We start from the raw sequence: 16366 nt of genomic DNA on the forward strand, positions 1-16366 counted from the left end.
ATAGACGCCTTCAGGCGGATGTTTAACAACAAATTGCTTTATTAAGAAATGAAAAGGTCAGTGTTGCAATGAAATCTCGTGATATCTTGTGAAATCTTATGAAACAATGCAATATTGAATGAGGGATAAACAATGTCAACAAACATTTGTTTGCATAAAAACGATTAACGGGCACGGACATAAATTGGTGCAATCTTACTTGGCCTTATCGCAAACTTTGATTGAAGCCAATCACAGATGATAAGTAATCATACAAACAAATATTATACATTAAAGATGAAGGCACAGGCGTCTTAAAAAAATATCACGCCGTCCTTGGAAGTTATTGATGACAGTAGTTAACTATCAACGATTTCTAGAATAATATCTCTAACTTAAGAAAACGGAGTCGGTGATCTATTTTGAGGCGGCCATTTTGTTTTGAAAGCAGCGCGTAGCAGAACCAGCAACATTGTTAATTAATGTGTTTTAGAGCTCTGTGAAAACATAATTTAGTTCATGGAATAAAGAAAGACCGTAAGGACTATGGCGAAGTTTCAGGTTATATTTGGACTTGCCCTCCTTCTCAGCCCTGGATTGATTCGTAGTAAGTAATAACTCATGATTTTATATCGACGGTTCTCCACAAGAAGGATGCTACTACCACGGACAATGTACACCGACGACACGTTTACGACAAAAGTCGACTCCTCCGCCACCGACGTGTCCGTCAACCAGAGAGCCTACTTTGCTGTGGAAGCCACGACTTCCGCTGATCAGTGAGTGGTCATCGACTCCTGCTGGACGACACCGACGACTGACCCCGAAGACAGCAGGAGATACAACCCGATAACGGATGGGGAAGTCTCCTCTTACATTCTGTTCAGTGAAAGAGAAGGCTTTAATATGTCTGGTAAACAAACTAAAATACACTCCGCAAAAAAACGAAAGTGGACACTCTTTTATTGTTCAAAATTGTAATATGAACAGTACAAAGAATATGCCAAAATGATATATCACATTACATGGAAACTAATACTCTACCAACATCAATTAAACTCAAGTTTTGAACTTCAACGCAAAATTGGGCACATTCACTAAACCGTTAGGAGTCTGATTAAAGAAAAATGGCAAAAATAGAGCAAGTAACCATTCAAATCTCAGTGAACTCGCGCGCACCTGTAAAATATTCTTCTTCAGTAATTAAAATAATAATGAGGAAAATGGAGCTCTGGATATCAACTGTAGTCTCAGGACTGCATGGTTGTTGACAAGCATGGTCAACATGCCTCCCCTTTACTGTTACTCGTGATAGTTTTTGTTTCATTGTTGTAATTTGACTCTATAAGATTGAAATGCTCATTTACATATGAATAGCCAGATGCCCCTTTTTTGCAATTTTGTTTCATAGACTCATTTATCCTTCAATGTCAATGCTCACTCCCGTACGTGAATGCATGGTACGATATTCTCTAATATTCAAAATATGGCGAGAAATAGCTAAAGAATTGTGACCAAACCTTCCTGCATATTGCATGTGTGTAGTCCCATACATCGATTTATGTGCAGTTCATTTGCTTTTCGTCGACATCGAGTCAATTTATAATCATGTTGATGAATCCATAACCAAGCAATAGACCCTTGCTTTTTACTAGGTAATCAAACATTTTCAAGTCATTTCGAAATGTAATTACAAGATCAAAGATCACCTTTATCTTGAGGTGCTATAGACTCTAGTTTGGCCGCCATCTATAGTTTCTGCAATTCGTAGAAAACTCAGAAACACGTTTTATTTAATACTTATATACCAGGATTGACAAAGGTGGTTAAATCTTGAGAATGTCCCAAACCATCAATTGCTTTATACTACGGGTGGCTGAAAGAAAAGTCATTAAATAAGGAGCAAATGTAATGACTTGCTCCATACATTTCCATACATTCCAGGGCAATGTAAATTTAAAAGTTACAGTTGACTTTGTCTCTCATAAATTAATAATATTTCCTTCACTCGGTGGTAACTTTACAATAACTAGCAGCTTACAATGAATATTATGTTACAGATAAAAACAATGCACGGTAAGGGAAAATTAACTACAACCAATTGGGAGATACAAAAGATACACTACATCGATTGATTTATAAGTCAATTTCATTTTACAGGGCTGTGTATTGATTATCTTTCTCGTGTCTCGTTCTGTCCGAATTTAGATGTCAAGTAGAACAGACAGTTATGCACCACGATCTAGGAATGAGTGGACTAGCTGCATTCAGTCTCTCAGGGTTTACCTACATCGATACTAGTCAGGTATGTTGACTATGGAAACAAATCTTAATAGCAATCGACTTGAAAATGTAAACATGGGAATACTTAAATGAATGATCAAATCACAATGTCCGATGTCAGGGGACGATCAAAATGCATTTCATTCTGAATCGTGATGACTTTATTTCAGTTATGCGATCGTCTACGAGTTGAAGCTGATTTCGCCTTTACGCCAACTAGAAGACAGAAATGGACTCAAATGATTATCTTTATTGTTAGGATTAGATAAATGAAGCCCACCTAATGCCTCACAAAAGGGCACTAATATAGTAAATCGACATGGTTCTGATCCTGGGGCCTCACAGTAACAAGGCCATTGCTTTAATAGCCACTGAATCATGACTGTACGCAGCGGGGGCTAGGGTACGGGGCCGCTCCACAAATACAAACAAAAACATTATCAATAATTCATTGCATTTTGCCCCGACCCCCAACAGAAGAAAAAAATCCTCTGTGGGCCATGCCTTGAACCTAAATGCATGGTCCTACAGAGGAATTTGTCCTCACTGTCGGGACCCCAGAGGCCCTTCTTACAAAGAGTTGCGATTGGTAAAGTCCTTCAATCAATCGCAAGTTTGCAGTCTTCTTTCTCATAATTATGTACATAGTTGTGATTTATATCATGCGCAAATAAGTTGCCACTGATATCAACTCTTTGTAAGACGGGGCCCTGGAAAGGTCTCGACTACAATACTACCTAGAACAAATTGGTCATATTCCTTCCCTCCATGTAGATCTACCTGCACTGTACAGTTGCTATCTGCGGAAACAACGACACGAGTGGCGAGTGTGCACCCTGTGCAAGCATGGCCCGCCGGAGGAGAGGGGCTACCTCAGGTCAGATGAGGGATCTGTACGCTGGATCAAGGAAGACAGCAAGAAGGTTATGGATTTAGAGATGCCTGTGGAGGATGCAGGTTTGATTAAAATTTGCATTTATCCTTTTGTAAGCCCCTAAGATAAATTTAATCAATCATTTCGTTTTTTACAAGCTTTTACTCCGTCCTGAAAAGAGGAATAATGGACGTACTTTTATTCTTCTTATTATATTTAATTATTTTCGCAGAGAGTTTTAGTTTCAGTCAGTGATATTTTTTTCATTTGAAACCAGAATAAAAGTATAACTTTGGATCCCCGGGCACATGTGGTCATTGTAATGACTTTATGTGATACTATCGAAGATAGTTTACACATTACCTGTTAAATACACTAGTTGAAATTGGAAGTAGAACAATTATATCGGAAAATAGTACATCATAATGATTGTTAGAACTACAAATAAAGGTTTATAATTATCCACAAAAAGTACATTTGTGGATGGAATCATTTTCATGATTTCGGTAGGTCGCTGTTACAAGGTCCCAGTTAAATCTAGAAGATTGAAATAACCTCATGACCTTCCGATACACACAAAAGCAAAAAGTTAATATTTTCTTTAACAATCCGATACGCAGTTGGCCTGAAACTATACAATTGTCATCTTAAGCTTCGCGGTTTCTAGTGATATATTATTGTCCGTATTCGTGGTCTTCTTTCTATGTCTTATTTAATAATTATCTTAAGGAAATGTGAGAAAATAAGGCCACCAAGTGTGGATTTTATTTTGGAGTGGGGCATATTATTATTTCTATGATCCATCCTCTTCCATTTCTTCTTCTTCTCCTTCTTCTTCTTTTTCTGTTCTCTTTCTTCTTATTTTTTGTCACATGTGTATATCGATCTGTCATGTTGTATTTCTCTTTTCCTTTATTAAACTTATCCACCTAATCCCAACGGGATGTTTTATAGGGATAGGCTTCCTAAAAATGGTTAATAAGGATAATAATGAAAGTAATAATAACGTCCTTTTTGAAAGCCCCTATTGATTGATGATGTGAACAAAACGATAAGAAAGCATCAGTAGCAATTTATTTAATGTCATTTGACAGCATTTTGTTTCTATACTACCTCATTTGGTTAAATAAGACAGGGAAGGGACACGTACACCAGTGGAGATACGCATAACTTCGCATACTAGAAAGATAGATCTGGATCTCCCGTCTTATGTAATTGCCTCGAATAGACGCCTTCAGGCGGATGTTTAACAACAAATTGCTTTATTAAGAAATGAAAAGGTCAGTGTTGCAATGAAATCTCGTGATATCTTGTGAAATCTTATGAAACAATGCAATATTGAATGAGGGATAAACAATGTCAACAAACATTTGTTTGCATAAAAACGATTAACAGGCACGGACATAAATTGGTCCAATCTTACTTGGCCTTATCGCAAACTTCGATTGAAGCCAATCACATATGATAAGTAATCATACAAACAAATAACTATACATTAAAGATCGAGTATGAAGACAGTATCAACAAATTATCATGTTTGTTAAATTGAATGGAAGAAAATAAATGTTTATTTGAATTGAATTGAATCGTGCCCTCCGTGCAAGTTATTGTTGACAGTAGTTAATCATCAACGTTTTTTTTTTTAAATCATATCTACTACTAAAAAAAAAACGGATTCAGTGATCTAATTTGAGGCGGTCATTTTGTTTTGAAAACAGCGCTAAACAGAACCAACGACATTGTGAATTCGTGTGTTTAGAGCTCTGTGAAAACATAATTTAGTTCATGGAATAGAAGAAGATCGTAAGGATTATGGAGAAGTTTCAGTTTATATTTGGACTCACCCTCCTTCTCAGCCTTGGATTAATTCGCAGTAAGTAATAACTCGTGATTTTATATTGTCGGTTTTGAACAAGAGCCAGTTACTGCCCATGGAAATACGTTCGGCCTTCTTGCTGGCAGTAGACGCTATTTTTCCCGAACTTTAGTATTTTTCTTTAAAAACGTAATACATAATTAAAATCTATGAAAATTACGCGCAATTTCATTCGACTTTACAGTTTACTCCTAACATAATTTTCATCTCTGTTTAATTTACAAAAATCAGTTATCTTTTTGTTTTAATAGATCATTCATTGCTCAAATGCAATACAAAATTGGTAGATATATACAATTAATAGATATATTTATTCAACGTTGAAGCGAAATCTACTTGTAAAATATTATGTCTATTATGATTTTTAGATGGCAGTTATGATTTTCGTTTTCATCGCTTTGTTTTAATGAGTTCAAGTGGAGAGATAGATCTTTGTTTTATATTATCTTTTTAAAGTACTAGTTGTCTATGTCGGGGAATAGTTCTTTTATAATTGATTTGTCTGTTTTCATCTTTTTGTTTCAGATGTAAACGGTGATTGCACAAACTGTAAGTATGAAAATGGTCGCTCCATTCAGAACTCATGGTACATGAAAAGGTGAAAAGACATAGACTGGTTTACTGTACCCGGTAGCCATTCAATTGATCAGCTTATCCTGCGTCAAGTAACCATGTGTTTGATTAATGGTTTCGTCCTTGTCTTGCTCGGGACATTAAGATGTGAATATAAAGCTACAGTCATCTCGTTAAAAGTTACCGAATATTTTGTCAATGATTTTTCATTTTAATGCTAAATATTGTATTCATTGCGGATATAGTATCGAAAATAATATCACTAGTGACATTCGTTTGTCTCGCAATGTATGGTCAACAAGGGATCTAAAAGATCACGACGTTTCGTGTGCCGCTGCTACACTTCGGCAGGTGATAAAATATATTGTATGCAGGGGATTACAATATATTTTATCACCTGACGAAGTGTAGCAGCGGCACACGAAACGTCGTGATCTTTTAGATCCCTTGTTGACCATGCATTGCGAGACAAACGAATGTCACTAGCGATATTATTTTCGTTTTTTTTTTTTTTTTTTTTCGTTTTTTTTTTTTTAAACTAGATTTTGTATTGTTTTTAATAACTTCCGAACTAATTGAAGATGAAAGAATAATATATTTTATATTGGATGGCTTCGAGTGTGAAACAAGAATATATTGCTCGAGCTATAAAAATATTCGACGAGTCCAAAGAAACATTTACATATGCACGAAAACAACGCCATACAATATTATTATTTGTATTATTATCTACATCAGGCTGACTAGCGTAAACAAAATTTGACTTACCTCGGTAAATATTGCTTTGTTTTCGTGTGATATCGATATCGATAGTTGAAGTTCCCGGATGACTGAGCGATACGAAAACGATATTGATCAATCATCCGGGTACTGTGCTAAAGATATTAAATACACTGATTTATTGTAACACTTGGAAGTCTTATACAGATAATAATGCGTGGTATTGCACAAGAAACGTGTCTTTTTAATCTACATCAACCACCCACCAAATGAAATTCTATGGTAGAAGATTTATCCACAAAGTTATAGTGAAAAATAAGGAAAATGCATAACAGAAGGCATTTACAACGATCGAAACCCCGCACTTTAAACAGTTCTTACAAAGCTCGGTGTTCTGTCAATTTTGGAAAAAAGAATTCGATGTATGCACTCTCCTAAACTAACTTTTTCATCATTGTTTATAAGCTCATCTTCAGCTCATACTTTGCATTTCAACTAGGTTTGTATGAAAGTGCATTTTTTGATGCTTTGTTACTTATAAGAATAAAATCAATGGACTTGCATATTATGACTGACAAAATTCGAATGTGGCGTTCACTTGTTGTACCATTTGTCGACAGAAGCAGGCAAGATGTTTTCAGACCATTATCGTTTTCAAAACGACTGTGAATATTAAATTATCCAAACAATACATGTTTATCTTATTTATTTCATTTTCTACTTCTTTTCAATAAAGCCGATGGATCGGAGTGCACAGGAACAGGTATGAAATTAACCATTCTACTCTCAAAACTCAAAATTTACAACGTTCGCAATAAAAAAAAAGAATTAGCTTCTTTTATCTATTTATGGACCTTACAATCAGGCTTGCATTGAACCAACAATGACATTATACATGTATCACGATAAATTTAGTGATATATTTATAAATATGTCAAGCATGTTAAATGAAAAGAGGTCGGTGTTAATAAAAATCACTCCAAATCAGATTTAAGATACGGTTTTCTTTTTGAATAATGCATTTACATTTAATTTAGTAGCCGTTATCTGTTTCAAATAATGTATGGTCTTAAAATCACGCCAAATAAAGATTTTTTTATATTTTTTATTACGCATATAAATATAATTAGGAACCGTTAAGTGTTTAAGTGTTTTTTTTTTCATTTAGACTGTTGTTACGACGGTACCGATGGCTTATCACCGGTCCTGGGTTCTGGAGGTGCCATAGCCCCAATACAAGAATGCTATACCACCGGTGCCGGAAATGGGGTGATCTATACCTGTACTGGTGATCTGAGGGGACCTCCTTTCAACGATTGCTACGATGGGACATGGCAATTTTCGTTCGCACCGACATGCGAAGGTAGCAACTAACCAGCCCCCGCCCCCTCCCCCGCCCTCCACACCTTTTTTTCTTCTTTTCTTCTTCTTCTTTTTTTACCGTCGCGAATCGGGACATGATAGCTACACGTAGCTTCATTGTCTTCTACGGAGTTTCAGAACGTATGGAGAAGGTCTCTATCTTGATATTTAGCTGTTTTTAAAAGAAGCAGAAACGACGGAGAGGAAGTCAGGTACAATTTTAAGGAAAATCCGAATAAAGAAGGGAAAGCTATGAATTTTTAAAAATTGTAATAATAACAATTTGTAAAAAAATATATAACACAATCAATATACATAGCATTAAGTGGATTTTTGGGGGGACAATAATGACCTCATAAACGAAGTAAACGGTGCCCATGGGGATTTCTCCCCGCCTCAAAAGACCAAATTAAGGCAGGATTGCGTGGGTGGGTGTGGGAGTGGGGGTTAAGATTTCTAATACACTTATTAGAATTGAGATGAAATGCACTATTACACGAAGTGGCACGTATTATCACAACAAGGTGACATTATATTGATTAAAAAACCGAAGACCGTCTGCCCAGGTATTTTATTATTTTTGTTTGAATACACACTTTTGTTACTGTTGTGTGGTTATGATTTTATGACATGATTGTTAATATAATGTCAGCTTGTTGTGACAGTATGTAATGCCACATTACGATTACATTTTTTCGGGGGGGGGGTCTGTATATGCATGATGATGATGATGATGATGATGATGATGACGATAATGATAAAAATATTAGAAATTATAATAATGATAATAATAATGTTGATAATATTAAATATACACTAACCCTCTACTATTATTCTAATACATGTCACGGGTTATTACGCACTTTTGAAATTTGTGTTGTTGTAGGTGTGACTTTATGCCCCCAACCTACGGTACCAACAGACGGCAGTATCACTCCTGATACTCCTACATATGACCTATATACCCGAGTCACATACGCCTGCGGCGACGGGTATACGTTAGGAGGCCCATCCGAAGCGGTCTGCGAATCGGGTGGGGTCTGGAATCCGTCCACTGTACCCACTTGCCAAGGTAAGCTCTGTGCCATTCTGTATCTTTTTAGAGCATAACCAAACTGCTAAATATATCGCACCCTCTAGTATGTCTAAAGGAACCTCAATCTTCGTACCATTTATTACACAGATCACTGTTAAGTCTTCTTTTTTTTGGTAACCTTCCCTTGAGCGTATAAAAACAACTATTTCTCTCAAAGCAGTCATTAATACTATACTCTGTTTCGAAAAAATAAAGCAGTCATTAATACTTTTATATACCGAAAAGGGTCATAGAATACATGTGCGACTTACCAATCATGGTAATCAAGTTTGTTTACGCTATCGAGACAGCAGACAGTGTAAGGGCACAAGGTACATACAAATACGTGTGTGGGACTACGAATGGGCTGGATTTTTTGTGTTACTGAAATGTGCTCAGAATTCAAGTAATTCATCTATTAAATGACAATAACAGACAAGAAACAAGTCAAAGTTAATGACAAGAATCAGTGTTTATCAATATAACAGAAATTTTGCATGAAATACCATCAGGAATGCTATCTAAATTTGTCAGAAATTAGCGACGAACACACCAAATTCAGCGCTGCAATGACGCACAAAACGGCGTAGAATTCAACTTTTCATCCACCAAATGAATTCAAACACTTGCATTATACAATATTCAATACCTGTATCACCGCTATCGCAAGCAATAAAATCACAATCTATATCTAGACCTAGATCTACGGCTAATAATAAAACGTAGAGCCTACCCTTTTGGTGTTTTTGCTGTCTAGGCTAGCGACCAATTCTTCGCACACACTCAATGTATGGTATCCGCGATCGCTCAAACCAGTTTTTAAGCAAGACTGAACTATTCCCGGTAACATGAATTTTGCCCTCGAACTATTACATGGGCGTGGCATTTTTCTTTTATTTACGGGAATAGCTAAAACCATGACTGCAATTTCGACCAGTCAGATGGCTTGATTTCTTAAGTGAGGTATATGATACAAATTATATTGATACTATTAATAACAATATCAAGTACACTAGTCCTCTACTATTATTCTAATACCTATCAGGCACGGATGATTACGCATTTTTTTACATGTTTTGTTGTTGTAGGTATAACTGCATGCCCTCAACCTACGGTACCAGTACACGGCAGTATCTCCCGAATCACATACGCCTGCGACGACGGATATACGTTGGGAGGCCAATCCGAAGCGGTCTGTGAATCGGGTGGGGTTTGGAATCCGTCCACTGTACCCACTTGCGAAGGTAAGTTCTTTGTAGTGTTTCAAATATCATTCAGACTGGGGATCTTTTTAGAGCAAAACGGACCTGTTAAACATATATCGCACCCTATGGCATGTCTGGAGGAACCACAAACTGTTCACCATATATTACACGTATCACTGTTAAGTCATCGCATGGTTCAGACGTGAAGATATCTACAAGAAATTCAAAATAACGCAGTTTGGTAAAAACTGTTTTGTGTAGTTCAGTTGGTCGATTGATAATTCGACAATTACGAAGTAATCAAAATATTTGCATTGTTGAAGTCAGGATAATAATATTATGAAAATACTTATAAGCGCCCTAAACTTCCTAAGGGATGGTGACATGATTATTATTATAATTATTTTTTTAAATCATTATTATTAATACTATTTGGATTATTATTATTATTATTGTTGTTGTTGTTATCGTTATTAATATTTGTATTGTTAATAATATTGTTATCATAACTATTATCAATATAATATCATAATTATTACTATTATTACTCTCATCATTATCATTATCATTATATTCCAATATGTTTCAACAACAGCCGACTGTGCCAAACCAACTATGGTTAATGGAGGCGTGAATCCAGATCAAGAGTCTTTCAGTAGCGGCGAGGTTCTCACCTATCAATGTAACACGAACTATACATTGGTCGGGGTATCAACAGCAGTATGCCGCAATGGGGTCTATGATCCCCCAACTAAACCAACCTGTTTCAGTTAGAAATACTTTCAATCCTTCACCAACACAACTTAGATAGTGTATATCATATATATTAGTCTCAAGTAGCAAAGTGAACGAGCCTGCTTTTCTCTTCTTTTTTTTAAGTAGTTCGCCGGTAACTCATTTAGGCTATGTGTTTATTTTATGAAGAAAACAATTCCATCTTCAGTAATACTAAATTTAAAAATACCTTAATACATTCTAACTTATCAATTTGAATTGTGTTACTACATCAATATAATGTAGATAATTGGTGTCTCAATATTCTTATTTAAGCCACGATATGATAATAATTGTGGAAATTTGTTCAAGATAATTTCATTAAAGATACAGGTGAGTTCTGGTCATCCGATTGCATTCTGAAAGAAAAGGTGTGGAATGGATCAGAAAAGGTTGATCATGTAGCAAAGTATTGGTGTGTACTGCAAAGTTCTGGAGTCATCAAAATCATAATAAATTTGGCCCAGACTTGGTAAAGTAACGAGCACTGTACACAGAAAGATGTATATGGGACTACACAAATGGTATCGGGGCTACTTTTGATTTCCTAATCTTGTTATGCTCATTGCTCAGCCAGTTTACATTTTCTACCGAAATTGTTTAGCAAATGACATTTATTTGTAATCTTGAACATTCGGTGCAATTTCGTTTGATTCTGCGAGATTTTTTTAAAGATTTAGTTTTACCAGAACTCATCTTTGTTATTATGTTCATATGATTTACATTTCTTTTGCAAAATAATTCTGTGATAATCTACACAAAAAAGTATGTGACAGTAAAACAAGATTCAAACATCACCCTTTCCAGGGCTCCTTTCGAAATGAGTTCCAAATTATAGTCGGATATTTAAGATGAAACCGAATTTATAGTGTTTTAGAGAGGTATTGAATGTAAAGTTATGATGTAAACGGTTTATGTAACACGATGCATATAAACAAATGTTAACCCAAGGAATAAATACTGTCATACACCAGTAATATCAGTTTGTAAAATGATTATAACGATGTAGCAATAAAGATGAAAAAGCTTTTTTTGGTGAACACTCCGAAATATCATCATTTTAAATTGTCATGGATGGTTTCTGCATCTCTTCTTAAATTATACAAGCAGTAATTGAATAATTATTCTGTTTTCAAATGTCATTGTATGAATCAATATAAAGTGATCACAAGATATAATACGGCGGAGAACTAAGAGAAAAAGAGAGAGAGGAGGAACAGAGGAGACACAGAGAGACAAAGAGAGAGTGTGTAAGGGGGAGAGAGAACAAAGTTAGGGAAGGCGCTCGTTTATCCCAGATTATGAGATGTGCTTATATTTGCGTGATTTTGTTTTTTTAAGCCTATCTGCACGAGTTTGGCCAGGAGGGATTAGACCTCCCTGCAATAACTGGCAAGTGGTTATCTCATCAAATCAGCCCTCAATTAACATAAGAAAAAGGGGACCATGGGGGACCAACGGCTACCGCTCAGGTATTGTTTACCATATAGAGGGCGCAAGTAGCTATAAGTAGTGTAGTGGGGCTTTAGTCATCCGATAAGCAGTTGACCTAAAAACTTATACGATTGTCATCCTTAAGCTTTCTCGTTTCGGCCGTATTTGTGATTTTTGTTTTATAATGTCTTATTTCAATTATTATCTGAAGGAAATATGAGATAATAAGTTCATTAAATGAGGAAAATGTTTTTATTGGTTTTTTGTTTGTTTTCTCTTTATTCTTCTTTTTCTTCTACCTCTTCTTCTTGTTTCTTACTCTTTTTTTATCATTTGCATATCGATCTGTCATGTCTAATTCCTTTTTTCTTTATTTCTCTCATCCACCTTATTTTTTTTCTTCTCTCAACGGGATGTCTTAAGAAATAGGCTTCCTAAATATTGATGATAATAATAGAAATAATAATGATAATAATCCTTCTTGAAAGCCCATATTAACTGATGATGTAAGCTATTCATCAACCGTCATTAAACGTTATTATGTTTCCATACTACCTCATTTGGTAAATTAGATAAGCTCTGATTCGATACACAGACGTCTTTTATTGGCATGCGATGTTCAATCAATACCGATAAAACGCAATTTCTGAAGTGGACGGACTGCCAAGAAATTGTGGCTGAAAAAATGGAGCTCAGAGGTGAAAAACTGCACACTAGCTCAAGCCGCCGTGGAAATGAAATGGTTAGTAATTATGTTAAAGTGAAAAGTAGACCCAAAAGTGTAAATTTAGCAATTTTGAAGATGCTCCTTTTGTGCAGGTTAGAAATGTTCTTTGATAAAGTGGCTATCTTTCGTTTTCCGCGACAGCTAGATAACAAAGGGTTGCTGTTATCATTATTATCTATGGTGCATATTCCAACAATAATTATCATGGGTATATTATTGAATATAAAGCAATGCCGACAGGGGGAGCTGTTTCACCAAATGACGCTTACTCAAGTGTATACTCGAGCCATCGATTATGCATGGCCTAGGGCGGGATCATTTCATTTAATCTTCATTCCGGTTGCATCCCCATTCCTCTTTCTGATTTCACTCAATTATTATTATTTTATTTTTGAATTCATTCATACCATTATTAATGGCGATAGCAGTGGCGTAGACAGGTTTGTACACCTGGGGGGATGACTCAGGGACGGATCTAGCTTTTTGCTAAGGGGGGGGGTTGACCAAAATAATGACGATGCGGAGCATCGTCCACGAGCCGCGAAGCGGCGAGCCGATTTTTTTTGGGGGTGTTTATTTGAACCCCGTAAGTGATGTTTTCCTGGCATCTATTAACACAATGGAGACCATAAAAAGCAGTGCATGATAACGTCTTTTTAAATCAAGTAACAGTTAAATACACAGTTATATCCAGAGTTATCATGTGTTTGGTTAAGTTACCAGATGAGTTGAATATCTTCTCACAATATTTGCACTTGAAAGGGTTTCTCTCCAGCGTGCGTTCTTTTTTCTTTCTTTTTTTTTTTTTCTTTTCTTTTTTTCCCCTTTTTTTTTGTGTTTGTTTTTTGGGCCGCCCAAGGGGGATTTAAACCCCCTAAACCTCCCCCGTAGGTCCGCGCCTGTTTAATCTTGTGGTTATCTTGTGGTTTCCAAACCACAAGATAACCACAAAATACTTGTAAGATTTTCTTTTTCTTACCGTCTGAATTGGCTTTCACCTTGTGAATGCGGCTAATAACAATAAACACAATTACAATAATGATGAGGATTATTATTATCATCATCATAATTATTATTATTATTAATATTATAATTGTTATCATTATTATTATTACTATTATTATAATCATTATAACTTATTAAGTAAGCAAATATCATTCCCCAAAACCTGGGGGGGGATGATTGTACATGCCATCCCCCCCACCTTGTGAGGTGGGGGGGATGCATCCCCCTCATCCCCCCGTTGTCTACGCCCCTGGGCGATAGGGGTGGGGTGAGGGGAAGGGAGGCACGTACACCATTTGAGTTACGCAGCTGTCACGTACATTATTAAGTTATTTCCTATTATAGATACACTCCAATGCACGCATTCCTTTTACACATTCGTAATAGTAAAATCGATCTGAGTCTTACGTGGTAACACATGCAATTGCATCCACACGACGGTTTCAGACGGATGTTTAAAAAAATATTTTATTAGCGTTTTATTAAGAAACGTAAAAGTCGGTGTTTATTTGACAATCATTATGCAAGTCAATGGTAAAATCCCAGTGTCAGACTTCATGGAATCTTAAATTACGTGGAGTTAACAAATTTAAGACAGTTCCTGTTTCTAACAAGCATTGAGCAGGCACAACAACACCTTACAAGAAATTTAATTCTGACCTCTTCCGACCTGACGATATTTTTCTTTATCATTCAGGGACATAAATTGCTGCAATTATACTTTGCCTTATCTCAAATTTTGATTGAAACCAATCACGGATGTTTAGTCATCATAAAGACAAATAATTACACATTAAAGATTAAGTATGGAGGGATAGGCGACGTCGGTAAAATAATCACGCCCTCTGTGCAAGTTATTGTTGACAGTAGTTAATCATCAACCAAACGAAAGAAGCCTTTTTAACCTCAAACTGCTTGAGTTATGCTATAAAACTGTATTCGAATTTCGGTCGTTTGTTTAAGCTGATAAGGCATCTAAGATATCCCTACCAAGGAACACACGGTAAGTGCGTGACCAAAGTAATGGTTTTATCTCCCTTGGTATATTCTTCCTTTTTCGTTTCGTCTATCTTTCATCACACGAAGATTTTAGTTTGTACAATCGTATCTCTTACTCAAGAAAACGGAGCCGGAGATCGATTTTAAGGCGGCCATTTTGTTTTGAAAACAGCGCTTACAGCAGAACCAGCTACATTGTGAATGTTTGTGTTTTAAAGCTACGTGAAACATGGTTTAGTTTATGAAATAAAAGCATACCATAAGGATTATGTCGAAGTTTCAGTATGTATTTGGACTTGCCCTCCTTCTCAGCCTTGGATTGATTCGTAGTAAGTAATAACTCGTGATTTATATTGTCGGCTTAGCCAGTTAATACCACTGGCAATACGTAGAGCCTTTTTGCTGGCAGCCGACGCTATCTTTCCTGAACAGTAATACTTTTCTTTAAAAGGGTAATGTAATTGTAATCGATGATAATTACGTGCAGTTTCATTAAACCTTAGAGTTTACTCCAGATATTATTTTCATATTTGTTAATTTACAAAATACCTTTATCTGTTTATATCAAAACAATCATTGCTCAAATGCACTAAACAGTTATTTAGTTTATTCAACGTTGAAACAAAACAAAATCAACTTGTAAAAAAAGTATATGTCTACTGAGTTTGTTTTGATTTTAAGATGGCAGTTATAATTTTTGTTTTCCTCGCTTTTTTGTAATGAGTTCAATTGGAGAAATAGTTTTTTGTTCTTTACCTTCTTTTCAAAATACCAATTTTCCATGTCTGGGAATAGTTCTTATATAATTAACTCGTCTCTTTTTTGTATTTTGTTTCAGATGTAAACGGGGATTGCACAAACAGTAAGTATGAAAATTGTCGCTTTATTCAGAATGCATGATACATGAGTGGAACGCCGAAATATAATTGCTTTCTTTTCATATTCAGGACTACGGTGAAAAGATATATATTGGTATACTGTAATTGGTTTACATTCAATTAATCGGCTTATTCTGCGTCAATTAGTAATGTGTTTGATTAATGGTTTCGTACTGTTCTTGCTCGGGATATTTAGACGTCAATATGAAGCTACAGTCACCTGTGACTGAATATTTTCTAATTAGAATTTTATTTTGTTGGTTTCAACTAGATTTTTTTATTTTTTTTAATAACCTCAGGACCTCAGAAAAACTGTGTGATATCAAACGAGACAAGTGTCTTTTACATCTAAATCAACCGCTCCCCAAATGGAAAAGCATTCTATAATGGAAAAAAGAAGAAAATCGATGTGTTCTCCTGTACCAACATTTGTATTTGTGTTTTCAGCCTATTTTAAGCCCATATTATGAATCACAATTAAGTGGGTTAGTAACTGCATTTTTGATGCTTTGATAGTTATAAGAATTTGAATGTGACGTTCGCTTTTTGTTCAATTTGTCGACCGAAGCAGGCAATGTGTAGGACCATTATCGTTTTTAAAA

General features: G+C 35.7%; 1 protein-coding gene across 2 annotated transcripts in view; it reads left to right on the plus strand.

Moving 5' to 3' along the window:
• Positions 1–4852: 4852 nt before the first annotated feature.
• The window catches only part of LOC575370 (sushi, von Willebrand factor type A, EGF and pentraxin domain-containing protein 1), a 31005-nt gene continuing 19491 nt past the window's right edge, over positions 4853–16366 (plus strand). Inside the window, exons 1-6 of one of the 2 annotated variants that reach the window (XM_030976849.1) lie at positions 4853–5009; positions 5538–5561; positions 7042–7068; positions 7474–7668; positions 8554–8739; positions 9831–9986. In XM_030976849.1, coding sequence (XP_030832709.1) covers positions 4949–5009; positions 5538–5561; positions 7042–7068; positions 7474–7668; positions 8554–8739; positions 9831–9986 — 649 coding nt within the window. In that variant the 5' untranslated portion in view covers positions 4853–4948. Of the gene's footprint in view, positions 5010–5537; positions 5562–7041; positions 7069–7473; positions 7669–8553; positions 8740–9830; positions 9987–14959; positions 15216–15724; positions 15749–16366 lie in introns of those variants that run through there. The other variant, XM_030976850.1, reaches the window with a different exon arrangement.

Source organism: Strongylocentrotus purpuratus, unplaced genomic scaffold, assembly GCF_000002235.5.
Source record: "Strongylocentrotus purpuratus isolate Spur 01 unplaced genomic scaffold, Spur_5.0 spur5_scaffold_9, whole genome shotgun sequence".
Classification (NCBI taxonomy): Eukaryota; Metazoa; Echinodermata; class Echinoidea; order Camarodonta; family Strongylocentrotidae; genus Strongylocentrotus; species Strongylocentrotus purpuratus.